Source organism: Saccoglossus kowalevskii, chromosome 9, assembly GCF_978046115.1.
Source record: "Saccoglossus kowalevskii chromosome 9, keSacKowa6.1, whole genome shotgun sequence".
Taxonomy (NCBI): domain Eukaryota; kingdom Metazoa; phylum Hemichordata; class Enteropneusta; family Harrimaniidae; genus Saccoglossus; species Saccoglossus kowalevskii.
The window spans coordinates 22858461-22881984 of NC_140649.1; the positions used below are offsets into that span (position 1 = coordinate 22858461).

At 33.9% G+C, this 23524-nt stretch overlaps 1 protein-coding gene and 2 long non-coding RNA genes across 3 annotated transcripts in view; all 3 read right to left on the reverse strand.

Annotated features, from left to right (window-relative positions):
* Positions 1-2874: 2874 nt before the first annotated feature.
* LOC144360290 (uncharacterized) lies at positions 2875-4012 on the reverse strand. Its single transcript, XR_013422183.2, has 2 exons — positions 3910-4012; positions 2875-2916 (listed from the first exon to the last, which is right to left on the reverse strand). It is a non-coding gene; the product is annotated as an uncharacterized LOC144360290 (long non-coding RNA).
* A 253-nt stretch (positions 4013-4265) lies between these two features.
* The window catches only part of LOC102801023 (uncharacterized), a 30564-nt gene continuing 11305 nt past the window's right edge, over positions 4266-23524 (reverse strand). The window contains exons 7-19 of the mRNA XM_085504006.1: positions 17956-18117; positions 16617-16868; positions 15096-15377; positions 12577-12906; positions 10718-10801; positions 9826-9939; positions 9560-9673; positions 9294-9407; positions 8921-9141; positions 7799-7868; positions 7377-7483; positions 4838-5033; positions 4266-4363 (exon numbers count right to left, since the gene is read on the reverse strand). Coding sequence (XP_085360132.1) covers positions 4266-4363; positions 4838-5033; positions 7377-7483; positions 7799-7868; positions 8921-9141; positions 9294-9407; positions 9560-9673; positions 9826-9939; positions 10718-10801; positions 12577-12906; positions 15096-15377; positions 16617-16868; positions 17956-18117 — 2144 coding nt within the window. The remainder of the gene's footprint in view (positions 4364-4837; positions 5034-7376; positions 7484-7798; positions 7869-8920; positions 9142-9293; positions 9408-9559; positions 9674-9825; positions 9940-10717; positions 10802-12576; positions 12907-15095; positions 15378-16616; positions 16869-17955; positions 18118-23524) is intronic.
* On the reverse strand, positions 10890-11652 carry LOC144360289 (uncharacterized). Its single transcript, XR_013422181.2, has 2 exons — positions 11583-11652; positions 10890-10988 (listed from the first exon to the last, which is right to left on the reverse strand). It is a non-coding gene; the product is annotated as an uncharacterized LOC144360289 (long non-coding RNA).

Genomic DNA, 23524 nt, shown 5'->3' on the forward strand with positions numbered 1-23524 from the left:
TGCACATTGAAAGGGTCTAGTGTGCATTTCAGACTAATCTTCACATTGAATATTAATCTTGTGATTTATTCATGTAGTCTATCTTTTATCTATGAACAGAGGATCCTTCAGTGACTTCTACAGGGTTCTCCCCAGCAGACAGAGAGTGCTGGACGGTATGAATATTCACTCATTAATATGCATGAACTAATTAATATTCAAAATGGCCACATACTGGCAAGAAGACAGGTCATATGTATTGATATTTATTATACAGTATGAAACATCACAACACAACACAGGATAAATAATACACAAACAAATCATCTTTGAAGACATGATGCATAACTAATTGAAAGCACAAAATATTTACAACAGTTACAATATGAAATCATATTACTATTTGTTGATGTTAATTCGTTTTTTTTAAAACTAATGTTTTATGAAGTCAGCCAAAATAAAATAATGTTTCAAAAAAGTACTATGACTTATTTTCTGTATTTTTTTACTGCTGGAAATTTTATGTATTGTATTTTTTGTTCATTTGGACGTGGCAATATAAAATTTATGTTGTCGCACAAACGTTCGGTTCATTAAAAAACTTGCATGAATGTGCGTCATCGGCGCCAAAAAGCAAGATGATCAAATGTAATAAAATCTACATAATAGAAGATTTTCGATCTGCAGTTAACAGTTTCTAGCAAAAATAATAGCATTATGTATAAAAATACATACTTAAAAAATAATTTTCATTCGAATCGAAAGTTTGTTGATATTTGCTTCGTTGAAAACAGCTATGACCTGGAAACAGTTAATTTTACTGTGTGCATCCTGATACTACGTAACGATGATTTTGATTGGACAAAGCCACGCATTGACGCGAAAAACAACCAATCAGAATGTTTGATCCAAGAAGAACACAAAACAGCGTCCGGATTACTTTCGGAAATTCCGTCGCGTTTCGGAAAGTTTTAATTTTCAAAACTTTTGAATATTTGTTTGTGCTTTTAGGTTAGTGAGGAGGTTATAATAATTTTTCATTTCACTTTAACTCTGTTTTTTTCACCCCTCAGACCCCTTTGAAAAGTCACTTCTGGCCATTATAATGGCCACTATTATCTTAATGGCCAGAATATTGACCAGATTTTTTTAAGTGGCCAAAATATTTACCAGTGTTTTTAAAATGGTGGTTTTAATGACCCATGTTTTTTATACTGGTCAGAATAATTACAATTGCTTTTTAAATGATGGAGTTGATGACATTTTTTTTTTGATGGGCAGTATAATGGTCATTTTATTTTTCATTACATACATAACATGACCAGTATTTTGGTTCATGTCACTAATATAATGGCCCAGAAAAAAACCTTCTACCTCATGTGAGTCAATATACGTGTGGGAATTTATTTTTCCAAGTTTTACTGGCGCTTGCAAGTACACTTAAATGAAATTTCGCGAATAATGCCTCGATCCCCAGTGAAATTTTATAGTAACGCTGATGACAGTGACTGCTGGTGGACTACATAACCTGCGGAGTATTTAGATGTTGTTGAAGTGAATTTATTTCCTCCACTTACGATGCGAGTTGAAAGCATGGCCGTTTCACCGGGGTTTTTAAATCGTGATTTAAAGAAAATTCAACTTTAAATAGTGACATACGTCAAAATATAAACATTCACATCTTTAATCAAGCATTCGTCTGGACTTCTTGGTGATCAACAATGTCTGTGATGGTACGTCGGCTGTGATGGTCGTTTACCGATCATGCATGGCTGCCTTTGTTCCGCTCAGCGGTGACGATGTTGCCGCTACAAGTCATGGCGTTAACTTGGTTTTAACCATTGACCTTATATTTTGACGAATGGTTTTACCGATATCGATTTTATATATTTGACGTCACCCTGGCAGTAAAAATATGGGTACGGCAATCCACTTTTCTATGCGTTACCGCCGTGCTAAAATAAGGTTCCACACTTACTAGTGTCGATTGCCACTGGGCGTCTTACGTCGCCAACTCTTTGAGTTGAGTTTCACGCCTATTGTTTTTTTTAATTGGTGACACAACCCAAGCTTTGATTATCCACTCTCTCGAACATTCTTTTGTCTCTAAAGGGTTTGTTGCGTCCTGGACAAAAACAATAGTGCCGGACGGCAGCCATGTGTGCCGGTCGCTATTTCTGAGTGCCGGACGGCGCCGTCCACCGCCGTCCAGCGTGGGGAGAACCCTGCTTCTAATACTCAATCAGAGCTGAATCTATGTAACTGCTTTGTGATGTTTGGCTATTGGCAAGGGGAATATTCCATAGTTGTTGTATTACCATATACTTGACTTGTCAAAGTTTATTGTACTACACATTACATTCCACACCATCAACTACTATTTTTTGATCAGGAATAGTAATCGATAAAACTATCATTTTAATTAATTCTCTTGGTTGCACATAGATTATCATCAGATGATAACTATATATAATTCTAGCTATGATTTCTCCCATTTCTGTTCTTATGACATGACACTGAAATAATATGAAATACAATGGCTTGTTCAAAACCAATTAAGCAGGCATACTGCAACTAAATTTGAATCGTGCCAGAGATCAAGCAGATCAAGCAGATCATGCAGCTGTGGTAACATGGTCAACACAGCTGTCAAAGATACCCCAAGCCCCAAGTAAATGTTATATTTATTAATTACTGTGTATGCATGCTTTGAATAATTATCTTACCCCTGTAGTATATACTGCAAACCCATCATATATGACATATTGTTGTCCAGATGTTAATGGTTTATTGTCATAACCATTGTATTCCATACCATCACCCACTATAAGTTGATCAGGGATTTCATTCAGTGGAAACAATGCTATGATATACTGATTTTCTTCTAAATCACGCTTTTGCTGCTGTTGCTCCTCTTCAACAACTACAACATACTTCCTGCAAGAAGATTACATTTTTGGAGTTTCAGAAAGATATGCAGAAAAACATCATACTATAAATTCAAATTTGTATTAGTCTGCCACAGACGAAAATTGTTCAACATTATAAATAGTGTACATGACATTAATATAATATTCTTCCTATTGTAAAAGTCCTTGTAACAAAACATATAAAGCATGTCTTGCACATATTTTCACCACTTAAATCTGGTAATGAACATCTTCAATAAGACAGGGAACTAATATGGCCATCAGTAGGCTATATTAATATGTATTGCATTTTAAATAATAAGTCAAACATGAAACAGTCCCCGTCATGAAATAGTAAAAAAAAAAAAAGAATGAAATAAAAATGTAGTTTGCATGAGTAAACTTCGAATGAATTTGACCTGGCACCAGATAAGCATTTTCAAAATCAAAATTGCCACAAGTAGGCCATTTTGAACAAGATGCGTCAAACAAAAAGATCAAGGTTCCATGATGTGAAATGTATGTACCGGTACCAATAAAATCCATCAATGTGACCCGAGATCCTACTCTGAAATGTATTATGTTTTAATGTTATTGGTCCAGGTACCGGTTTGTCAGAAATATATCTCCACAACAAAAGTCCTTAGAATCTAATCTGTTAAAACAAAATGTCATTGCATCAAGGGCCCATGCTGTTAAATTTTTGAGTGTGAACTGTCCATATATGACTGAGATTACTTTTCTGAATGGTAGAATTACTTGCGTTGAATGTATTAATTATTATAATGGTCGCCATTTGGACATCTTGAAACAATGGGAAAATACATGTATTTTATGTCGCCATATTCAGATTTTATCAGTAGAAACAAATGCATTCACTATTCACTGGGTTTTAATTTTGCTATTTTTGCTGTTAAGTAAAATCTACTAAATTAAAACACAGTGAATATGATCAATACATCAAAATAGTGAAATTAAATGTCGATGAAAATAAAATGATTTCACATTAGATGGAACTTACATTTGTTCTGTATCTTTATTAATGTCTACATTATCATCAAACTTCCGTAAATTAATTGTTGCAGTAGTTTCCGTCAATACTGGAGCAGTCACCACGACAGGCACCAAAATATCAGAAATATCATCTAGGGAGACAATACTAGAATTAGTGTTCAAATAAATACTGACTAAGCAAACTTGATATACCGTACTTGTTATATTATATGAAAAGACAGATGCAGCTTTGTATAAAAGGAGACGTTGTGCCACACATGTGTGACATTTATGTTGATAAACATTGATTTTCCCATAATCCAATGTGCCCTTCTGAAGGAAAACACAAGTACTCAGTTTTAACCTAGGCGCACTTTGCACTAATTACTGCTGCTGACTCATTCGATACCTTTCAATCAGATCAAAGTTTGGTAGCCTCTCAGTTTGCACTTGTTGATCTGCGCAACAGGCAAAGTCGTCACCTTTGATTAAATGAGTCAACAAATCTTGCACATGCGTGGTGTTATGATCATCACATTTTAAAATATAACTTGATTATCAGCATGCATCTGTGCCATTAAACTAGATTCAAACTGAATGTGCTTATCATGAGAAATACTGTAAAGCATGTATCAAGTGATGTTGTGTAATGTTGGCCAATGTGATCCTATATCACCTGCGTGCATTATTTCTGGTATTCTCATAACCTCATATGTTATTATATAATTTTTTTTATAAATTAAGTTACCTTTAGCAGCATAAAAATGTGCCCCAAGCTACATCACATAATGATGATGCCATGTAAGTGTGCCTTATGTTCATGAGTGAAACTGATAAACATATGAAACACATAGTACCTGGAGAAATCTTTAGTGAGCTAATTTTCATACAGATGCCAATCATAATTTACACATTATACTTTGTTGAAAACAACTCTTGAAAGAAAGTTGGCTTACCAATTACAATTTTAGTTCCACTGATAATAGTTTTATGTTCACCAAATCCCTTTGATGTACTTGCATTCACTGATATTTCAAACTGTGTTCCTGCTGGTAGCCCTTTCAAGGTGTAAGGAGGAGGTTCTGTTACCAGGAGATCTTTTGATACAGGTGCAGTCGAGGAATACACAGAGTGAAGTGACTTGTATGTAATCTGTAACATAAATTTGTTACATTATATTTTCTAGTCTCAAGAAAATTACCTACCGATAATAAGACATCCTTTTTCATGTTTGATCTATTCAATCAAACTAGCAGTCATCAAGAAGACAAAAATGAAAAACAATTTTTGCTATAAATAAAATTATGATCAGAAAATATTCAAATCTAATATAGATTCACCTACGCTATAAGTACCAGGTATACCAAGAATCAAATCAATTGGAGTATAATCTTCGAGGAGAAGTTGAAATTGAAAATGATCAAATCTCATAGAAGGGCACCCAAGGAACATATGACACAAAACGTGAGATGACAACAGGCAATCACCTACAGCAAAAGCTTTGCTTGTCTTCTGCGAAGAAGTCTACTCATAATTTTTGAGAAAGATGGTCATAAATCATCACAATATTCATTAAATTATTATGTACAACCATGAAGCAATGGTTCCATGGTAACTTGAAATACCGGTAAAATTTTTTTTGCATATTACAGAACCATATTTGTAGAAAATTGGCCTAATATTTTCCCAAAAATCAATATTTTTAGAACAATTTTACAGAATACAATGTTGAGAATTTTTTTTTATCACCTTTGAAAAACAAACTAACTATTTACACTATATATCATTTTTTTCAAAATAGCCGTCATTCAATAAAATTACCACCATCATTTACTCTAGAAACAGGCCTGTAGCGCACAACTTCTTTGAAGTCAATATCTTTATATTGTCCCGGAAAAAAAAATATTGTAAAATGATAACTTCTGGGTTTTTAAATTTAAATTCCTGAGAATCCTGTGATCCAGTGATTTGATTTGCAACCAACCAATAGGCCATTGCACTGTGACGTCATATGTACATTTTTGCCAAACAACATGCAAAAGTGTGACAACAAACTTCACTCGCTGATCAAAACAGAATCGCAATCTGCTGCGATAACATTTCCTATACATTATATTAGCAGGAAACACATACATGTATATTTAATAACAACAGCAGTGAATAACTTTATTTATCTATTAAATTATTTTATCTTCCAGTGTGAATGATTGGTTTTTGCCAACTAGTCACTTTGCACATGCACAGAACATAAACAAATGCAACTAACTATAGAACAGATTACAAACATAATTTCAAACCATCAATTCTACACTTAGATAACCCAAGATATTTTTGGGCTATTTTGAACAATTTATATACAGTGTGTATTTGGGCTCATACATTGTACCACTATAAATTAGAACTCCATGGATGACAATGTTAGCGTTTAGGTGAATTTCTCACAAAAACACAGGTTTAAAATCAAAACCACATGTATATAATAGAAGATAATACAAGTGCATACTATGAGGTATACTTGAATACCTTATTATTATACATCTTTTCCTTCCAATGATACATCATGAGAATGCCGAAATTCAAAACGTTTAGAACAGAATAAGCGAACTTCTTTATGTAGAGTCCGGTCAAACCCTGATGGCAGCCATGTTTGTTTTTATTATTAGAGGACGCTTACGCGCGTAATCATTCCATATTTAGAATTCGTATTTCCTTATATGGTAGGATGAAAATATCCCGTAAAATACCACAAAATTATGGAACTAAGGAATTACGGGGCAGAATTACAACTTATCGAGGATTTTGGTCAAAAAAGTCATCTGCTTGAAAGACCTACTTTTGATTTCATGTTCCAATTGCCATAATAGTGTGTGTTAAATAAATTTCTAAGATTCCCATCACATGACCAAAAATGGCAACCACTCAACCTTCAGTTTTCACATTTCATGTGACATTAGCCTAGCGTGGAATCATTTTTCTCATGCAAGTGTGTTTAAAACAGTATTTCGGTAAGATTTGGTCATCTTCAGAGCTATTGCCAATTTAAAAAAACATTTAATGTTGTATTGCACATTTGTTTGCCATCCCTAGCATGTTTTTATTTTTTATTAGTGTCAAAAATATGGCATTTGTTTCTAATTTAAATCTTGTTCATAATGTGCTAATTACATATAAAAATTTAAGGTTAATGATATAAATGTTTGAACACATTTAAGATTATTAGAATAAAGTCACTGTAATGGTAGACTGTATTACGATACTACATTCACAGGTTTTTAATTTCTTTATTTTTGTCGATATGTAAAATTTGCTAATTTGAAATAAATTCATGTAAACATGTAAAATAACAATAGACCTATTTGTTTCACTGTCAAATTTGTAAACTTGGAACACAGTGAAATAGCCCAAATCATCGAAATAGTGAAACTAAATGACAGTATTAAAGAAAAATACTTTTAAAGTATTCTTAAATAAATATTATATAAAGTAATTACTCACTCCATATGTTTCTATTTCACCACTAAATATAACAGGATCAGTCCAATTAACTGTAATACTGTTTTCTGTAGCACTGAGTACATATATGCTACTCAACTGTCCTGGAACTGCAATTCAATAAATAATGACAATCACATTTAATCTGTTTATACATCAGTGCAGAGATTTTTTTTAGATGTTCGTAGCTAACTACATGTACTAACAAAAGTAGTAAATATTAAAAGCACTATAAATTGATATAGTGAAAGATTCAATCAAATAAATAATAAAGACCCCCAAAATAGAGAGAGAGGTTATCTGAAATTTTTTCCATGGTAACAATGGCCTCGATAGAATTAAACCCTACTTGAGTGGCTATCTTGATTTGAAAATTTCTATCCCAAGGCACACATACATCAACATGAAATTTCATTATCACTTACTTGTTTCTGTGGTTTGAATACTTGCTACATCACTGTATTCACCCATTCCAGCTCCAGTAAAGGCAGAGACCTGTGAGTATTTTGAAATTAATATTAAAAACAAATTAATAAATATGGACACTTTAATTAATAATTTGGCAAGAGAATTAATTATCTTGGTGAATTTTAGGCTAAAAATGGCCACTAATTAGCAATTTTGAATGTGATTGATAAAATAAAATGACAAGCATCAAGTTCTCATGATGCGTTGTGTATGTTAATTTTATGTGCAAAGATCTGCAAGTCATAGTGTTTGACCATGGCTGGTTGACACGAAGAATTCAATTTCCATACTCCCATTACAAATGGAAGACGGTTACAATCCTGTCACATGTAGTGTTGATTTTTATACCTGGAAGATGGTTTTGTGGCAAAATGCATAAAGTGTCACCAGCAAATAGTCACTGGAATAGTCAGGACTATGAAAAATGATTGGTGTTCAATTGTGGGTATTGTCGCCAAAAACAACAAATACATGTATAAAGAAAACTGAGAACTGTGTTACATGGATCAAAAAGGCAGTATCATTAAATCATGTAAATTAATGATGTGTTCCAATTCAGTAACATCAAGACAAAACAATTTTGAATGAAATATCACCAGACAGACATGAGAAATAATTGAAATCTATTGTGGTAACTGAAATGGCCACCAGTAGATCAATAAAATGAAAGACAAATGTGCATATACCGGGTATGTATAACATAACGGTCAGTTAAATTTCATTGAAATCGAAAAACTAGATGAGAACATGCAACTTATTATGTCTTGCCTTTGTACTAAATTTAAACAAAGTCTATTTAAAAAATACATGCAAAAAGGCCATTTTGACACCCAACATGAGTGATACAAAGTTGAAAGAAATCACTGCAATAACAAGGATCATGAAAATGATTTAATCACAACTGAACATAATATGATCATGGTAGTTCACTGTTAAAACGTTGGGAAGCAAAGCCATTTTGAATCAGAACAAATGAATGTCAGTATAAGTCACATGATGTATATGTTATATGTAAAATTAAAATTTGCATGAAATATTGTGCAATAAGACCAGACAAATTCAATTATATATAAACTTACTTGCACAGAATAGTGAACTCTGTACTGCAAATTATCTACATTGTATTCATTCATATCACCATTTTCTATGGATATATCTTTTTTAGTATTATCATCATCTGTTTCCCAATATGTTATTCTATAGGCTGTTATTATACCATTAGGTGGGTCTGGTTCTAACCATGTAACAGTAATTCTATACACTGCTGGTTGTAGTGTTACATTTCTAGGCTTAGAAGGAACTGCAATACAGATACATACAGTATGCTATGTTACAGGCTGTTATTATACTATTGGGTAGGTCTGGTTCTAACCATGTAACAGTAATTGTATTCACTGCTGGCTGTAGTGTTACATTTCTAGGCTTAGAAGGAACTGCAACACAGATACATACAGTATGCTATGTTATAGGCTGTTATTATACTATTGGGTAGGTCTGGTTCTAACCATGTAACAGTAATTGTATTCACTGCTGGCTGTAGTGTTACATTTCTAGGCTTAGAAGGAACTGCAATACAGATACATACAGTATGTTATGTTATAGGCTGTTATCATACTATTGGGTAGGTCTGGTTCTAACCATGTAACAGTAATTGTATACACTGCTGGTTGTAGTGTTACATTTCTAGGCTTAGAAGGAACTGCAATACAGATACATACAGTATGCTATGTTATAGGCTGTTATTATACTATTGGGTAGGTCTGGTTCTAACCATGTAACAGTAATTGTATTCACTGCTGGCTGTAGTGTTACATTTCTAGGCTTAGAAGGAACTGCAATACAGATACATACAGTATGTTATGTTATAGGCTGTTATTATACTATTGGGTAGGTCTGGTTCTAACCATGTAACAGTAATTGTATACACTGCTGGTTTTAGTGTTACATTTCTAGGCTTAGAAGGAACTGCAATACAGATACATACAGTATGCTATGTTATAGGCTGTTATTATACTATTGGGTAGGTCTGGTTCTAACCATGTAACAGTAATTGTATTCACTGCTGGCTGTAGTGTTACATTTCTAGGCTTAGAAGGAACTGCAATACAGATACATACAGTATGTTATGTTATAGGCTGTTATTATACTATTGGGTAGGTCTGGTTCTAACCATGTAACAGTAATTGTATACATGCACTGCTGGTTGTAGTGTTACATTTCTTGGCTTAGAAGAAACTGCAATACAGATACATACAGTATGTTATGTTATTAATTATATATCAATAGGTATACAAATCATAAAAATTAGTTGCAATATTTAACACCATACTGCCATGAAATGTAGAGAAACTGTTACGGTAGCTCATAACATTGCCATGTGTCAACTGTCTATGTCTGAATTATTATGTCAACTTTTGTTCTGAAGATTACCATGACTGGGTTGTTAACAGCACTATAAAATATTTACTTTTACACTGCTAAAAATGTTCCTCATTTCAGAATTTTATAACATTTGTTAGAACAAAAAATTCACAAAAGTCACTGACAATCAAAATTACATGACCTTTACCAATTCATAAAAATTGTTTTTTCACAAAAATAAAACTGTTTACAGTATTCATCTTTACTATACATATTGATGGTATTGGTTGCAGCCATTTATGATGACAGCTCAGCATTGCAAAACCCTGGGACCACAAAGTTTATTTTGCAAGATCCACTCACAGTTGGTATATTTTACATCGTAACAAATACTTTGCAGGCAATATTGTAGATACTCAACAACAAATTTATAATTTATGTCATATCATCTATTATCATACATCTGTCACTGTAATGCTATAAGTTACAGTGTGCAGAGAATGTAAATAACTTACCATCCTCAGGAGTTTTAACAGTTACTGGATCACTTGGTGGACTTGTAACATTAGCATTTCTGAATACAGCAATGATCTCATACTCTGTGTATGGTTGTAATGAGACACCAGTAATAGTTATTATTTCCGGACTATTCACACTCCCATGAAAGTGTTTTCTCTGTCCCTCATATTCATCTTGTGTACCTGCCTTCCTATACTTCACTTTAATGTAATCAATGTATCCATCAATACTGCCTTGTTTACACTTTATACCATCCCTATCAGGAACCTGAAATATGAACAATATAATTAGTTAGTTCATTAGTTAGTGTTTAATAATGTAGCACACTTTTTTGATTTTATAGATGGTATTCCATTCAGTTGTGTTACATGTGGATGATTCAATACCATGCAACTGAGTTATGCATGAAATACATACTATGTGTATGAACACAAAGCTGACTGTATCTATTACACACAAACAAATTCCATTTTAAATTATTCATTTTCTTTTATCTTTTAGGATTTTTTTAATAATTAATTTGAAAATAAAAATTGAAGCCCAGATAATACTTAACATACATGTATGTCTAACAGCTTGACAGTAAAGATGAGGATATGTTAATATATAAATCACAAAATGATGCATTTAACAATTATAGAAACAAAGACAATTTTTATTTACATGCTGAAAACAAATACTAGAGATTAACTATTGGCACTAATTAGATATATTAAGAAAGCTGTAAAAATGAGAAAAAATAAAATCTCATAGTGAGGAAAACATTTCCTGTCTTTTTAAGCTTTAAATGGCCATAGAGCCAAAAAAAAAATGTCACCTTTTTTTATGGTGCCAATAAAAGAAATATACTATTCTATATACCTGCACATGAACTTCCAGCTCATTCAACTCTGGATACACCTGATGAATTATTGGTGCTTGTGGAGCTGCAAAAAAATTGATAATACATGTACAGAGAATCTTGCTAAATGCAAGACTGCTGCATCTCTGCCCCAAGAATCACTGAAATATTGACAGTGTCAAAATAAACATAATTGTATAAACAGATATACGACAGCTGATTCAAAAATAACTCACTGTTTGTCTTCCTGCACTCACACATTTTTTGTTTGTTTTTTGCAATTTCATGTTCCAGTGAAGTGCATTACACATGGTATTAAAAATGTTTGTTTTTTATCGATATACATGCTTCTTTAAATATGTTAAATAAAAATAAAATTAAACAAAACTTTATCCATATTTAGAGATGAAACCCAAACTGTTTTGGTCATACTGGTATAGGAACAGCTACAAGACATTGCTCAGTTAATGGAAGCTATTAATAATTTTTACAAATAACAAAAACATTGAAAATACATTCAAGCATATGTTTACTTTGTTTGAAAGGTAAATGTAATGAACATGTATATTCAATTCTTTAGTTGATTTCATAGAAAAGTGAAAATGAAAAACAGGGAATTCAAATTCAAGTATTCAAAACAAATCTGAAAGGAGTCTATCTAATACAGTTATCAAAGCAATCAGTAGTTTCGATGAAGTTGAAAAACTACTTGTTTGATAGCTTGCTTAGAATGGGCTTAGTCTTTTCCACAAAACGAAACGAAACAAAACCCTAACACTAACCCTAACCATTTCGTGTTTCACAGTGTGAAATTTTCTCAGATATTAAAAATCCAAAACAAATGCGAGGTTAGGGTTAGGGTTTCGTTTCTTTTGTGTCGTTTCGATTCGTGGAAAAGATTTAGCCTTTAGAAAATCCACCTGTTTGATAGTTAGCATGATTCACAATTGTTACAATTTGAATTTTTTTTGTGAGTGGTCAAATAAAATTTAACTGATAACTGATTCCACATACTTGCACACAGTGTAGTTCCTGCTATAGTAGTTTCTTTACTCCCTTCACCAAGTGGACCTGGTCTTTTAACTGTCACTGTAATTTCATATGCAGTAGACCATTGTAATCCTGTGATGGTTGATGTATAACTCATCTGACTTGAATCACTGACTGGTACAACTTGACCTGATATCCAGTCACTCTCACCACTTTCTCTGTAGTATACTTTATAAGATACAACTGGACCATCTCCAATATCATCAGTAGTCCATTTGTTCCAGGTCACAGTAAGCTGGTCAGATTGACTATCTGATACTTGTGGCTTGTTGCTAGTCTTAAATCTTGGCGCATCTGATGAAGTACAGTAATATGAGTTTTTTATATTTTAGTTTCATAAGTTATTTGTTACCCATTTCAACATTGATGTGTGCATGGAGTATAATATAAAGTGACAAATAAGTATTTATAAGTATAAGTATCTTATATCATATCAAAAGGATGATTTTCAAATACATTCCACTTTTTCAGTCAATGAGATATATATGTATATATATTTTCTAGTATGTATACGCGCATATTCTATGATATATAGTGGCACAGGATCACCACATGAACAAGCAAAATTATTCCTGATAAACAGACAAATCTTAAATCTTTGTTGTTCAACACCATTGAATCCTGTTTATATGAGATCTGTTCTATGAAGATTTGTTCTATGATAGGTTTCAGCTATTCAAAATCAATATATATTTTGTTTTCTTGTCTTTAATGTACTAATTTAAAATTTGAACAAAAAAACATCAAAATCCTACATTTAACAAGCCATTGAGAAATTCGCAGCCTCATTCAGCATTTATAAGCACCTTTTTGATGCAAATGCATTGATCAAATTTGAACCAAATTGAGAAATGACTTCAGACATGCAAAGCCATGAAAAAAATGGCAGCTAGTCAGCCTTTGTAAAAATACAAAATAAACCAAAACAAGACATACATGTACATCAGGCACTAAGTGTATAAAATCATCACACCAAGGTTAAAACAAAGCATGTCCAAAAAAGTGCATTTTAGAAAATTTTTAAAAAAGAAAATGGCTGCCAGTTTACTCTCTTTGATTGGATTGTGACACACCAAATTTTATTGATGCGCTAAAGTTTGTATCTGGACAGTAACAAATTAGGTGAAATTGGGCAAAAATGACTACTAGGCAACCATCTTAAATTGGATTGTAATACAAATATTAACTATTGTTAATATGCTAGAACACAATTGTCATTTAATCAAATTTTGGACTGAATTTGAGATATAAGCCAAAAAATGCAAAAAGGAATGAAAATTAACAATTTTTGTCACTCAAAATGGCTTGCACCTTCATGAAATAATATATTTGTACCAAATCTGAATAAAGTTAGTAAATGTAATCTCAATTTATTAGCAAAAATGAACAAAAATCAATAATTTGTATGAACAAAATGACCACCAGTCAGCCAATAACAAAAAAATCTGAAAAATAATGGATGTGCCTCATTATGCTAACCAGTCTTCTCCTCATTATGCTAACCAGTGTTCTCCCACGATACAAACAGCGTAGCAGTGCTGCCATGCTTGTCAGACATGTACACTGCCACACTCAAAACTCATCTATGATTTCCACAGCTATTGTTAAATGACATGCTCCTCGCTGTTCATTAACAACCATAAAAAATGAAACGAAATTCAAAAGACTGTTAAAGTTGATTTAGGTCGACATGTACTCATTGAAAGTTTTGGTCTAATTACGTAATTTAGTTATAACGCCATAGCCGATGTCAAAATAAAATGTTCAAAGAAAAGATTATTGTAATGTTCAAAATAAATTGTAAATGAAATCGAAAATCGACGAATAATGTTCAACATGCTTTTAGATGACTAAAATATCCATGAAATAAAAAAAACGTTGCAGGCTTCATGCACGGGTACATGAAATATCGGATGAGTTACTTTATAATAATATTGATTTTCTTGTTTACTGATTTAAGCCATGACTCATGTTTTCATTCTAAATTATAAAACTAAAAGAGTAGTTTACGAAAAATTAAAAAAAATTACAAACATTACGAATAAATCGTGTAAATCATATGCTAATAATTATGCAAATTAGCCACCATCCTTGACCGAAATCATGAGGACAACACTGTCAACAGGTTTTAACTAACTGACAAGATTACAAAAAATTAATTCAGAGTTGTGCTCTAAATGCCATTACTATTTTTTTACCTCGGGTCAAACACATGAAAAGAAAAAGTCAACAAGGAGTCAAAATATATCGCGTGGTGTGGATCAAATACTGCAGAATATTACCACAGGTAAAACCATGGATATAACAGCTGCTTATATGATAATAAACAAGAACAAATGTTCACTTAATCACATATCCAGATGCTAAATAGACTTTTATTATCATACTATATTTGCAGGCAAGATATATTACTATACACTATTGCATTGTATTATGAGTATAGTGATTGCCTCATGTTAAGAAACGTATATATATAAACTTACCATATAGTTTTACAGTAACTGAGAATCCATTAAATCCAATATCTGGAGCACCACAGAAATATACATCATCATTCTGAACAACAGCAACAGTGAAATTTCCAATAGCTGTGTATTTGTCACCATCATTATAGGTAGTAGGAGACAGGAAGTCAGTTGTACCCAGTTTCCATAACTTCATTTCATTATTTGCTACTACAGGGTTTCCACTGATTTCACATATGAAATGTGTTTCTTCAGGGATGACTTTGTGATAGAAGAAGCTTCTATATTTGGGACGACCATCTTAACATACAATAATAGAAAACAACTCAAGATTAGTTATCTTTTGAACTAGTTAGCCTTCTATTGCAACAAGTTTAAAATAGTTGATGCAGGATCCTGGAGGGAAGCCGAGTACAATCGGCAGTATCCAAATTTATCTACCCGTGTCAGTGGTAGAATGAAAAGTACATAATATTTACAGCATATTTTTGAACAGAATGTGTGAGCTTAGCCAAAATTCTGAAACTGAAGATAAACGTGCAGAACACTTAAAGGACCCTAAGCTGGCCAAATTGTGAAGTTTAATTATGGGAGTGAATAAAAAAACGTGAGTTTTATTTATTGCTGTATTCTGTCCACTCTGCCAGAGTAATTAAGTGTCGAAAATATCATTGATACCAACGATGACAAAACTATTCGCAAAAAATAGAGAATTGATGATATCATCACAAAATGAACAAATCTGATAGAAGTCCACCCAAAGTAACTACATATCATGTATCAAAGCAATCCGGTAGGTAATTGTCAAGTAGAATTCAAAAGTAAAATTTGTTACGAAAAATTACATTATTTAATAAACATTAACAAGCAGCCTGTCGGCTGAGATAGCTCCGCTGTTAGCAATGCACATTTCAATTAAAAAACAGAAAATATCATTAGAAAATGAACAATATGTATCACTTTTTACCAAAAATGACAAAAATATTCACCAAAATTAGAGAATAAAAGATATCATTACAAAATGAACAAATCTGAAAGAGGTTCACACCAAGTATCAAAGCATTTAGGCTTATAGTTTTCAAGAAGAAGTCGGAAAAGTAAATCATTGACATGAACGACGACGACGGACAATCACTCATATGATAAGCTCCGCTCGACAAAGTCGACAGCGGAGCTAAAAATAGAGAATTATGATATCGTTAAGAAATGAACAAATTTGATAGAGGTCGTATGCCTAAGGCTAATTGTTGATAGACGGACAATAGACAATCACCTACTGCATATGAACATCTCTGACAAAAAATTTGAAGAAAAACAAAGGATGTCCATTGTCCAAGATACCATATTTTCAAAGAACATGATACATTGTAGCTGCCAGTTGGCCATCTTTAGTAGTAGTAGTCCAGAGTTTTAAATCCGGTTTGGTCCCCGAAGACGAGGGTGGCCGGATTCAAATTAAACTAGTGGCAATCGCTCTTACCCCCTCCCTCCACTTTGCACGATTTAAAGCATCCCTCATCCTCATCCCAACCTTCCCACTCTCCTCCTCCACTTGCATCTTCCACGTCTTCTTTGGCCTTCCCCTTTTCCTTGGAACGCTCACCTCTAAATCAAGGGCCCTTCTTAATACATGCCCATCCTCCCTCCTCAGCACATGCTCATACCAACGTACCCCATTTGCCTTCGCCAACCGATCTACCGCTTCCTTCAAACCCAACATCTGCATCAAGTCCTCAGTTATCTTTCTGTCCATCAACTTCACCCCACACATCACTCTCACCATCGCTCTCTCTGTCCTCCTTAAAATACCCAACTCATTTTCACTCAAACACCATGTCTCGCTCCCATACAGCTATGCTGATCTCACACAACTCTTATAAACTATTCCTTTCATCTCCAAGGGAAATCTCTTCCCATATAGTAACTCTCCACATTCCCTAAACTTCACCCAAGCAAACCTTGCTCTAGCTGTCACAGCCGCCTCACACCCACCCACCACCCACACTCACCTTGTCCCCCAGGTATGTAAACTCCTTCACTGACTCAACCTCATCACACAACTTTTCTTCCTGTTCCACCACCCTTCCAACTCCATTCTTACATCTTCCACACGCAAAATCCCTTGCCAATCTTTGGGTCACCCTCTTTATCTTTGCACATCTCCCATGTATCCACTTCCCACATTTCACACACCGCACTGAATTTACCTTTACCCTCTTCCCATACATGCCACATGGGTCAACCTTACTCACCAAAGCTTTCTCCTCCGTCCCACTCACCATCACTTTTGTCTTTCCCAGATTTATCTTCAAACCCTTTTTTCCATTTTACAAACTTTTCCCTCAATCCCTCCATTGTGTTATCCATCAAGATTTGCTTTCAAAACAAATTGTTATCGACATGTATTATGCACATGCTAAATTTGAACAAAAACTGACAAAGAATGTCCAACATATGTATTTTCAAAAAAAATTCTACCAGCCGACCATCTTCAATAAAATAACTAAACCACTGCATATGCATATGTCCAACATAAAGTACTTATAGGCACATGCAAAGAATGAATGGATTCGGTTCAGATGGTTCTGAAATGTTACTCTGGGTAGACAGAGAAAGACCGAATTACAAGTCCCTGTTTTAAACATTGTCCGGGGATAATAATGCCCAGTGTGTGTGATTACTATATGGCTTTGCCATTACGATGTGGGATCAAGTCAAGTTCTAAGACTACATACATGTACAGTACCTATGGAGTTGTTTATAGCTACACAAGTAGAATTGCTGGAACTCATTGTTTTTATCACATGCTTCATTGTTTTTACAATGACAATTATAGTTCCATAATTCACTATGGAAACCAGTGAGTTGAAATACAAACCTTGTTGACAATCAGAATCTATAGTATCTAGATTTATCCATCCTGGTGCACAATCATCATTTGGACAAACACCAGTGTTCTTATCACATGGTGCATTGTTTTTACAATGACAATTATAGTTACATAATTCACCATATAAACCATCAGGACAAGCAGAGGGAACTGAAATGTATAATAATCACAATACTTATTCAATATTAAAACAAACTACAGTGAGTTGTTCTAAGATCATATAAAAATAATATAAAAAATAAAATAAAATAAACTAAGATACAGTAAAGATAACCAACTAAACAGAATGCTAAAAAAAGCTAAATAATATTTACAAACACATAAAGAATCACAATATACTTGTACTACACTACTACACTACTATTGCCAAGAAGTGAAAATCACATAAGTATGGTTTTTAATAAGAATATTTTTAATTTTGGTGGAGCTGCTCAAATCTCATTCGCATACATTTTTGTATGTATTGTGCACTTCTGATTCCTTTACAATATTCTATTCAATTTAACTTGCTAATATTGTTTATAATATCCTCCAATTCTTTGTGTATTGTACAGACTGAAGTCTATAAGGGAATGTACCTCACCTTCAATCTGCTTTAATGATCACAGATTCTGAACTGGCATAAGGCTTGTCTCAGTTTAACATCACTCATTGTTATTAAATATTTTTCCTATTTGAACCATGTTTTGAATGCTCTATAATTTGCCAATTTGTTTGTTCCGCCATTTGCTCAGTTGTCATCAAATAGAGCTTCTTTCCATGTTATTATATAATAAATGTATTTTATAAATTAATTAATCATTACTGTGCATGTACACCTGCATGATACTGTGAGGTTGTCACATAATATCAGCTGGCTTATACAAGTTCATCTTGGTGAATAGATTATACATCCCATGAAATCAGGTGTATCAGGTGTATCAACAAGTGTCAAAATTATGCTAGTTAGGCATGACATCTAACTTGTCAGTGAACATGTATTTGAAAATACAGCTGCAAACAGTTTTTAAAATCAGCAGAAATATTCTTTTTTTTTTTTATAAACATATTTTTTCCAAATAAACTACCAGTCACCAACGAAATTAATTAAAGCTGCAGAGTAGTCTTTTCAGGTCTAAGTTTGAAGGCTGAATATGCCTTGATATGTATCCACTAATATATATGTTATTGTTCTCATGAAAAGCCTTTGCCATACGGCCATACATACTACAAGCAAAATATCAAACTAATTGGTTAAAACACACTCTTGATAAAGAAAAATGTAAACCATGTCACTGATACAAATTATTTTCTTTTTCTTGTAAGAGGCTGAGGTTTTATAGGCTACATGCCAAATATGCAGTTCATTGGTTAAAGCATTCCTGAGAAACAAATACACCAGATTTTTGCCATTTTGAACAAAAATCCAAGATGGCGATGAAATCATACAACTGATATGAATTACAGTGTTCTCCCCAGACTCTAAGCCAAGCATCGCGGCTAATTTACATAACAATACATTTTATTTGCATAATTTTGTTTGCATAATAATTAGTTTCCCCAACAAACATTATAACTGCAATGAAGGAGAGATACATATCTCATATATTTTATATCATTTAAATTCATTGTGTTTTATGTGTGCATCAAGTCAAATAATGTTTGAAATAGAATAGGAAAGAAATGGAAATACTTATAGCCAATCGTGAATATATTGTTTATCCGTGGAGGTAACTGGTTCGTCATTATTTTGTATACAAGTACAGTCAGTTTTAGTGCCAGTGTTACTGCCAGTACATACGGGGGGGGGGGGGGGGGGGGGGGGGGGGGATTTGTTTGTTAAATTTGTAAAATCTGCATGATTGCGGGTTATCAAAATATGAAGAAATTAATAAATCAATAATGACATTTTTTTCTACAACGGCATTTCAAAACTAAAGTCAGCGATTTTTCATTGATCTGTCTATTATTTGTGTAACGCTACGATCACGTAACATTGTCAGTTGACGGCATTGCGTTGAACGGGTATTCACCGCTGCTGTTGCGATCATCGGTTCCTGACTTTTTTGTTTAAAAATACACAAACTTAGAATGTTTGCTTAATTAAAACGATTCATTGATGATTAACTTAGAAATGACATCAAAATCGCCAACAAAATGTTGTTTTTATACATCGCGAAAAAACGTGCACTCTGCGCCGCCATCTTTGTTACCTCAATCAGAATCTCCGTTGTAACCCAGCATGCATCGGTTGTGATGTCACTACATGTGTTACGTCGCCTTAGGGTGGCGTTCCTCGGTAATGACGCACTATGAATGAGGTATTTCTAGAGGTCAGAGTTCGTTTTTTCCTCGTCCGTCTCGTCTGCAGTTGAATAATTTTTACTCCGATTTATTTACAGTTTTCTTTCCAATGCGACTTAATTTTATTTGTTTTTTTTAATTCTTGGTAATTAGTGTCACTGGCGATGAAATAGTAAAAACACAATTAACCGCAGTGCAGCAACTCGGGATAGACCATCCCGACACAATGGGCAAATTATTACTACCCTAGTATTTTGGGTTTGCCAGCTCCGCATCCTTGATAGACTTGGTAACTTCTTGTAGACTTCCGTTTTTATCACTGCTTTTGTAAGGCTAACTATGTACAAAGGCGGGATTACCTTTCGATCAATACATGTTATTGTTTTAAAGATGTGCTAGACGAAGCTGACACTTGTAAACAATACAACGTGAATAAGCATCGCGGGCAGGATTTCAAAGATCGCGGGCGAAACAAAAGCGACGCGGCTGTTTGTCTAAGCGACGCGGGCCCGCAGTGCTTGAAAGGCCTGGGGAGAACACTGAATTATTTGTTTCCTGTCAGAAGGAGTTCCGTATAAAAATGGAAACCTTTTTCAAAACAAATTTAAAAAATATTCGGGTAAATGTGGCATCATTAAAAAACACTTCCCCTTTAGAAGAAACCAAAGATGGCAGCCAAACTATATGACCAAAGACAAAGAGCTTCGCAAAATATAAAGATATTTGTACATTGATACTAAAAACAAATATCAGATCAATGTACGTCTTCCGTGGTTCAGAATAAAAAGATTTTCAAGTGTTTTTGCCATTTGGGAGGGGGGGGCATGACAGACAAAGTCACATGACTTAACTTAAATCCAAGATGACTGCCAAACCAAATGACCAATCAACATCTGAAAATTAGGTGCACCAGTATTCATAGTCCCAAGAAAACCTATTTTGTCTAAACTCAGACATATATCCAACTTAATCAAATATTGTGAGTGAAGTGAAGTGACTAATGCACATTGCTATGTTTAGTGTGAATATCAGTTAGTGATAGTCAATAATATGCACATGTCATTCAATAAAGATACAAAAATGTATACAGAGTACATGTATGCCAGTACACACACAGCACTATAATACAGTGCATGCTGTATAAATAAATTAAAATATGAGTGTGCAATAGTAATGTAATGCTAAACGTATGTTTACTATTTGCATTCAAAATGAAAAGATCTGAATACCGTATTTGTCTTCAATTAGGCGCCACTTTGTTACACTTTCATGTCATGGTGGCGCTTATTTGTGGTTAAATTTGAGCAACTTTGTTTCAAATGGCGCTTATTTCAAGCACTTCAAGTTCTAGTACCGGTAATTGTGTTACAAGCCATTGTTTTTGCTCCATTCTGGTGATAGATTATTGACAATATTTTACATTACAGTCTGACGCTTAGTCACTGTAGCCTTTATTTTAAATACTGAGTAAATGACCCGTTTTCGGACAGTTTAGAAAGTTATACAAAAAATATCATTCTTTAGAAAACATTCACAGTTTGTCGTACAATCAACAGAACAATAAAACAAACACAAATTCAACGCTTAGTAGTCAATGATCACGGTAGCAAAATCCGGTCATGCTGCATTCCACGGTTACGATTATAACTCAGTAGTAGTTATAATAACGTACAAAAAATAAAATGCAAGTAAAATTCAACTTAATTTCATCGTAAGCGAATGATTCTGGTCGCATGTAAACGCTCGGCGCGATTCGATGTCTGCCATGCTTCCTGTCTAGAACTTGACCTGGAACGCATTTTTTGACCTGATAGGTCAAGTCGTTAATTAACCAATCAAAATGCTGGATGATGCCAACGTGATCAAATTACCATAGCTCATTTACAGCCGTTCTGAGAATTATTCGGACAGTCAGTTAGCAATATATGTTGGAACTTTGCAAAACACTTGGGTCTTTTCCAATCTAGACTTGATATACCATATACTCGACAGGTTATATGTTGTATATGCATTCAAAGTGTTATTTTAAATTGTTATACCCATCTGAGTCCACCTGACATAGCGTAATTTACAAAACAACTCCCGAGTGTTGAGTAACCCAAGGTATTAATGAACTCGTCGTTAGCGGGAAGGCTCAAAGTAAAGTTTCTTAGCGGGACGCGCTGCAGTTTCGCGACAGTTTTGGGCCAAACTAAAAGTTGTTTTTACATTACTGGTGCAGTGAGTATGTCAGGGATACACAGACGGAAAATTCGATTATAATGGTTTGATGGATTTTGTCAAATCAAAAGTCTGCGCCTTCCTTGATCGAATCACTTTTTCAACTGCAGTTTGAAAATGACGGGGTATAACGACCGTTATTATGTCTAGTCCATTTTTGTAACAGGTACAACTGACTAAAATGAGCGAGGAGTTGACATTTTTTGACAGATTTAAGCAACATCCAACTTGTGATTTTCAAAATTACTGAAAATAATTACAATATAATTATAAAAAATAAAGAATGGTTGCTGTGAACGCACGCTAGATAATACTTACAATTCACCAAGCAGACAACCCCTATGAAATAGTAATCCCAAACCACGCGCCCGTCACTCAAGTGGCGCCGACAAGTCTAGATTGGGCAAAGACCAAAGTGTTTTGCAAAGTTGCAAGTCATTTTGCTAACTGACTGTCCGAATAATTCTCAGAACGGCTGTAAATAATGTATGAACGCAATGCGGAAGTGATTTGCCGATGTTTGCGATATTTTGGCTTTGATTTTGGTGGGAAAAACGGCATGATTTTTTTTCAAATCAAGAAATTAGTTATTTTTGGAAAGTAAACTGAGCATTTAAAGAATAATTTAACACTGTTTACTGTGACAACAGCGCATTTGAAACAGAACATTTTCGCGTTGTTTTAATTTCGTTTTTATGGACTTACTGCGAAATTAAAAACCACGCTGATATTTTCTACAGTAGACTAAAAAGACATGTTTCAAGAGATTATAGACCGATTTCTTAAAAATTGTTAGAAACAAAACCAATTTTTTTTACATAAAAGCCATTCGTACAGTAACAGCGAGGGACTTCCGCGATCGCGTCCATCGCTACGAACCGGTAACCGGTAGTCGATCCGCCGGCGCCCAATTCATGATCATTACGTGCCAAAATTTCAACTTTGTCTGGCGCTTAATTGAGGTGTAAAATACAAAGTTTTTGTGGCACTGGCGCCTAATTGAAGGTGGCGCTTAACTGAAGACAAATACGGTACACAATATATACATGTATGT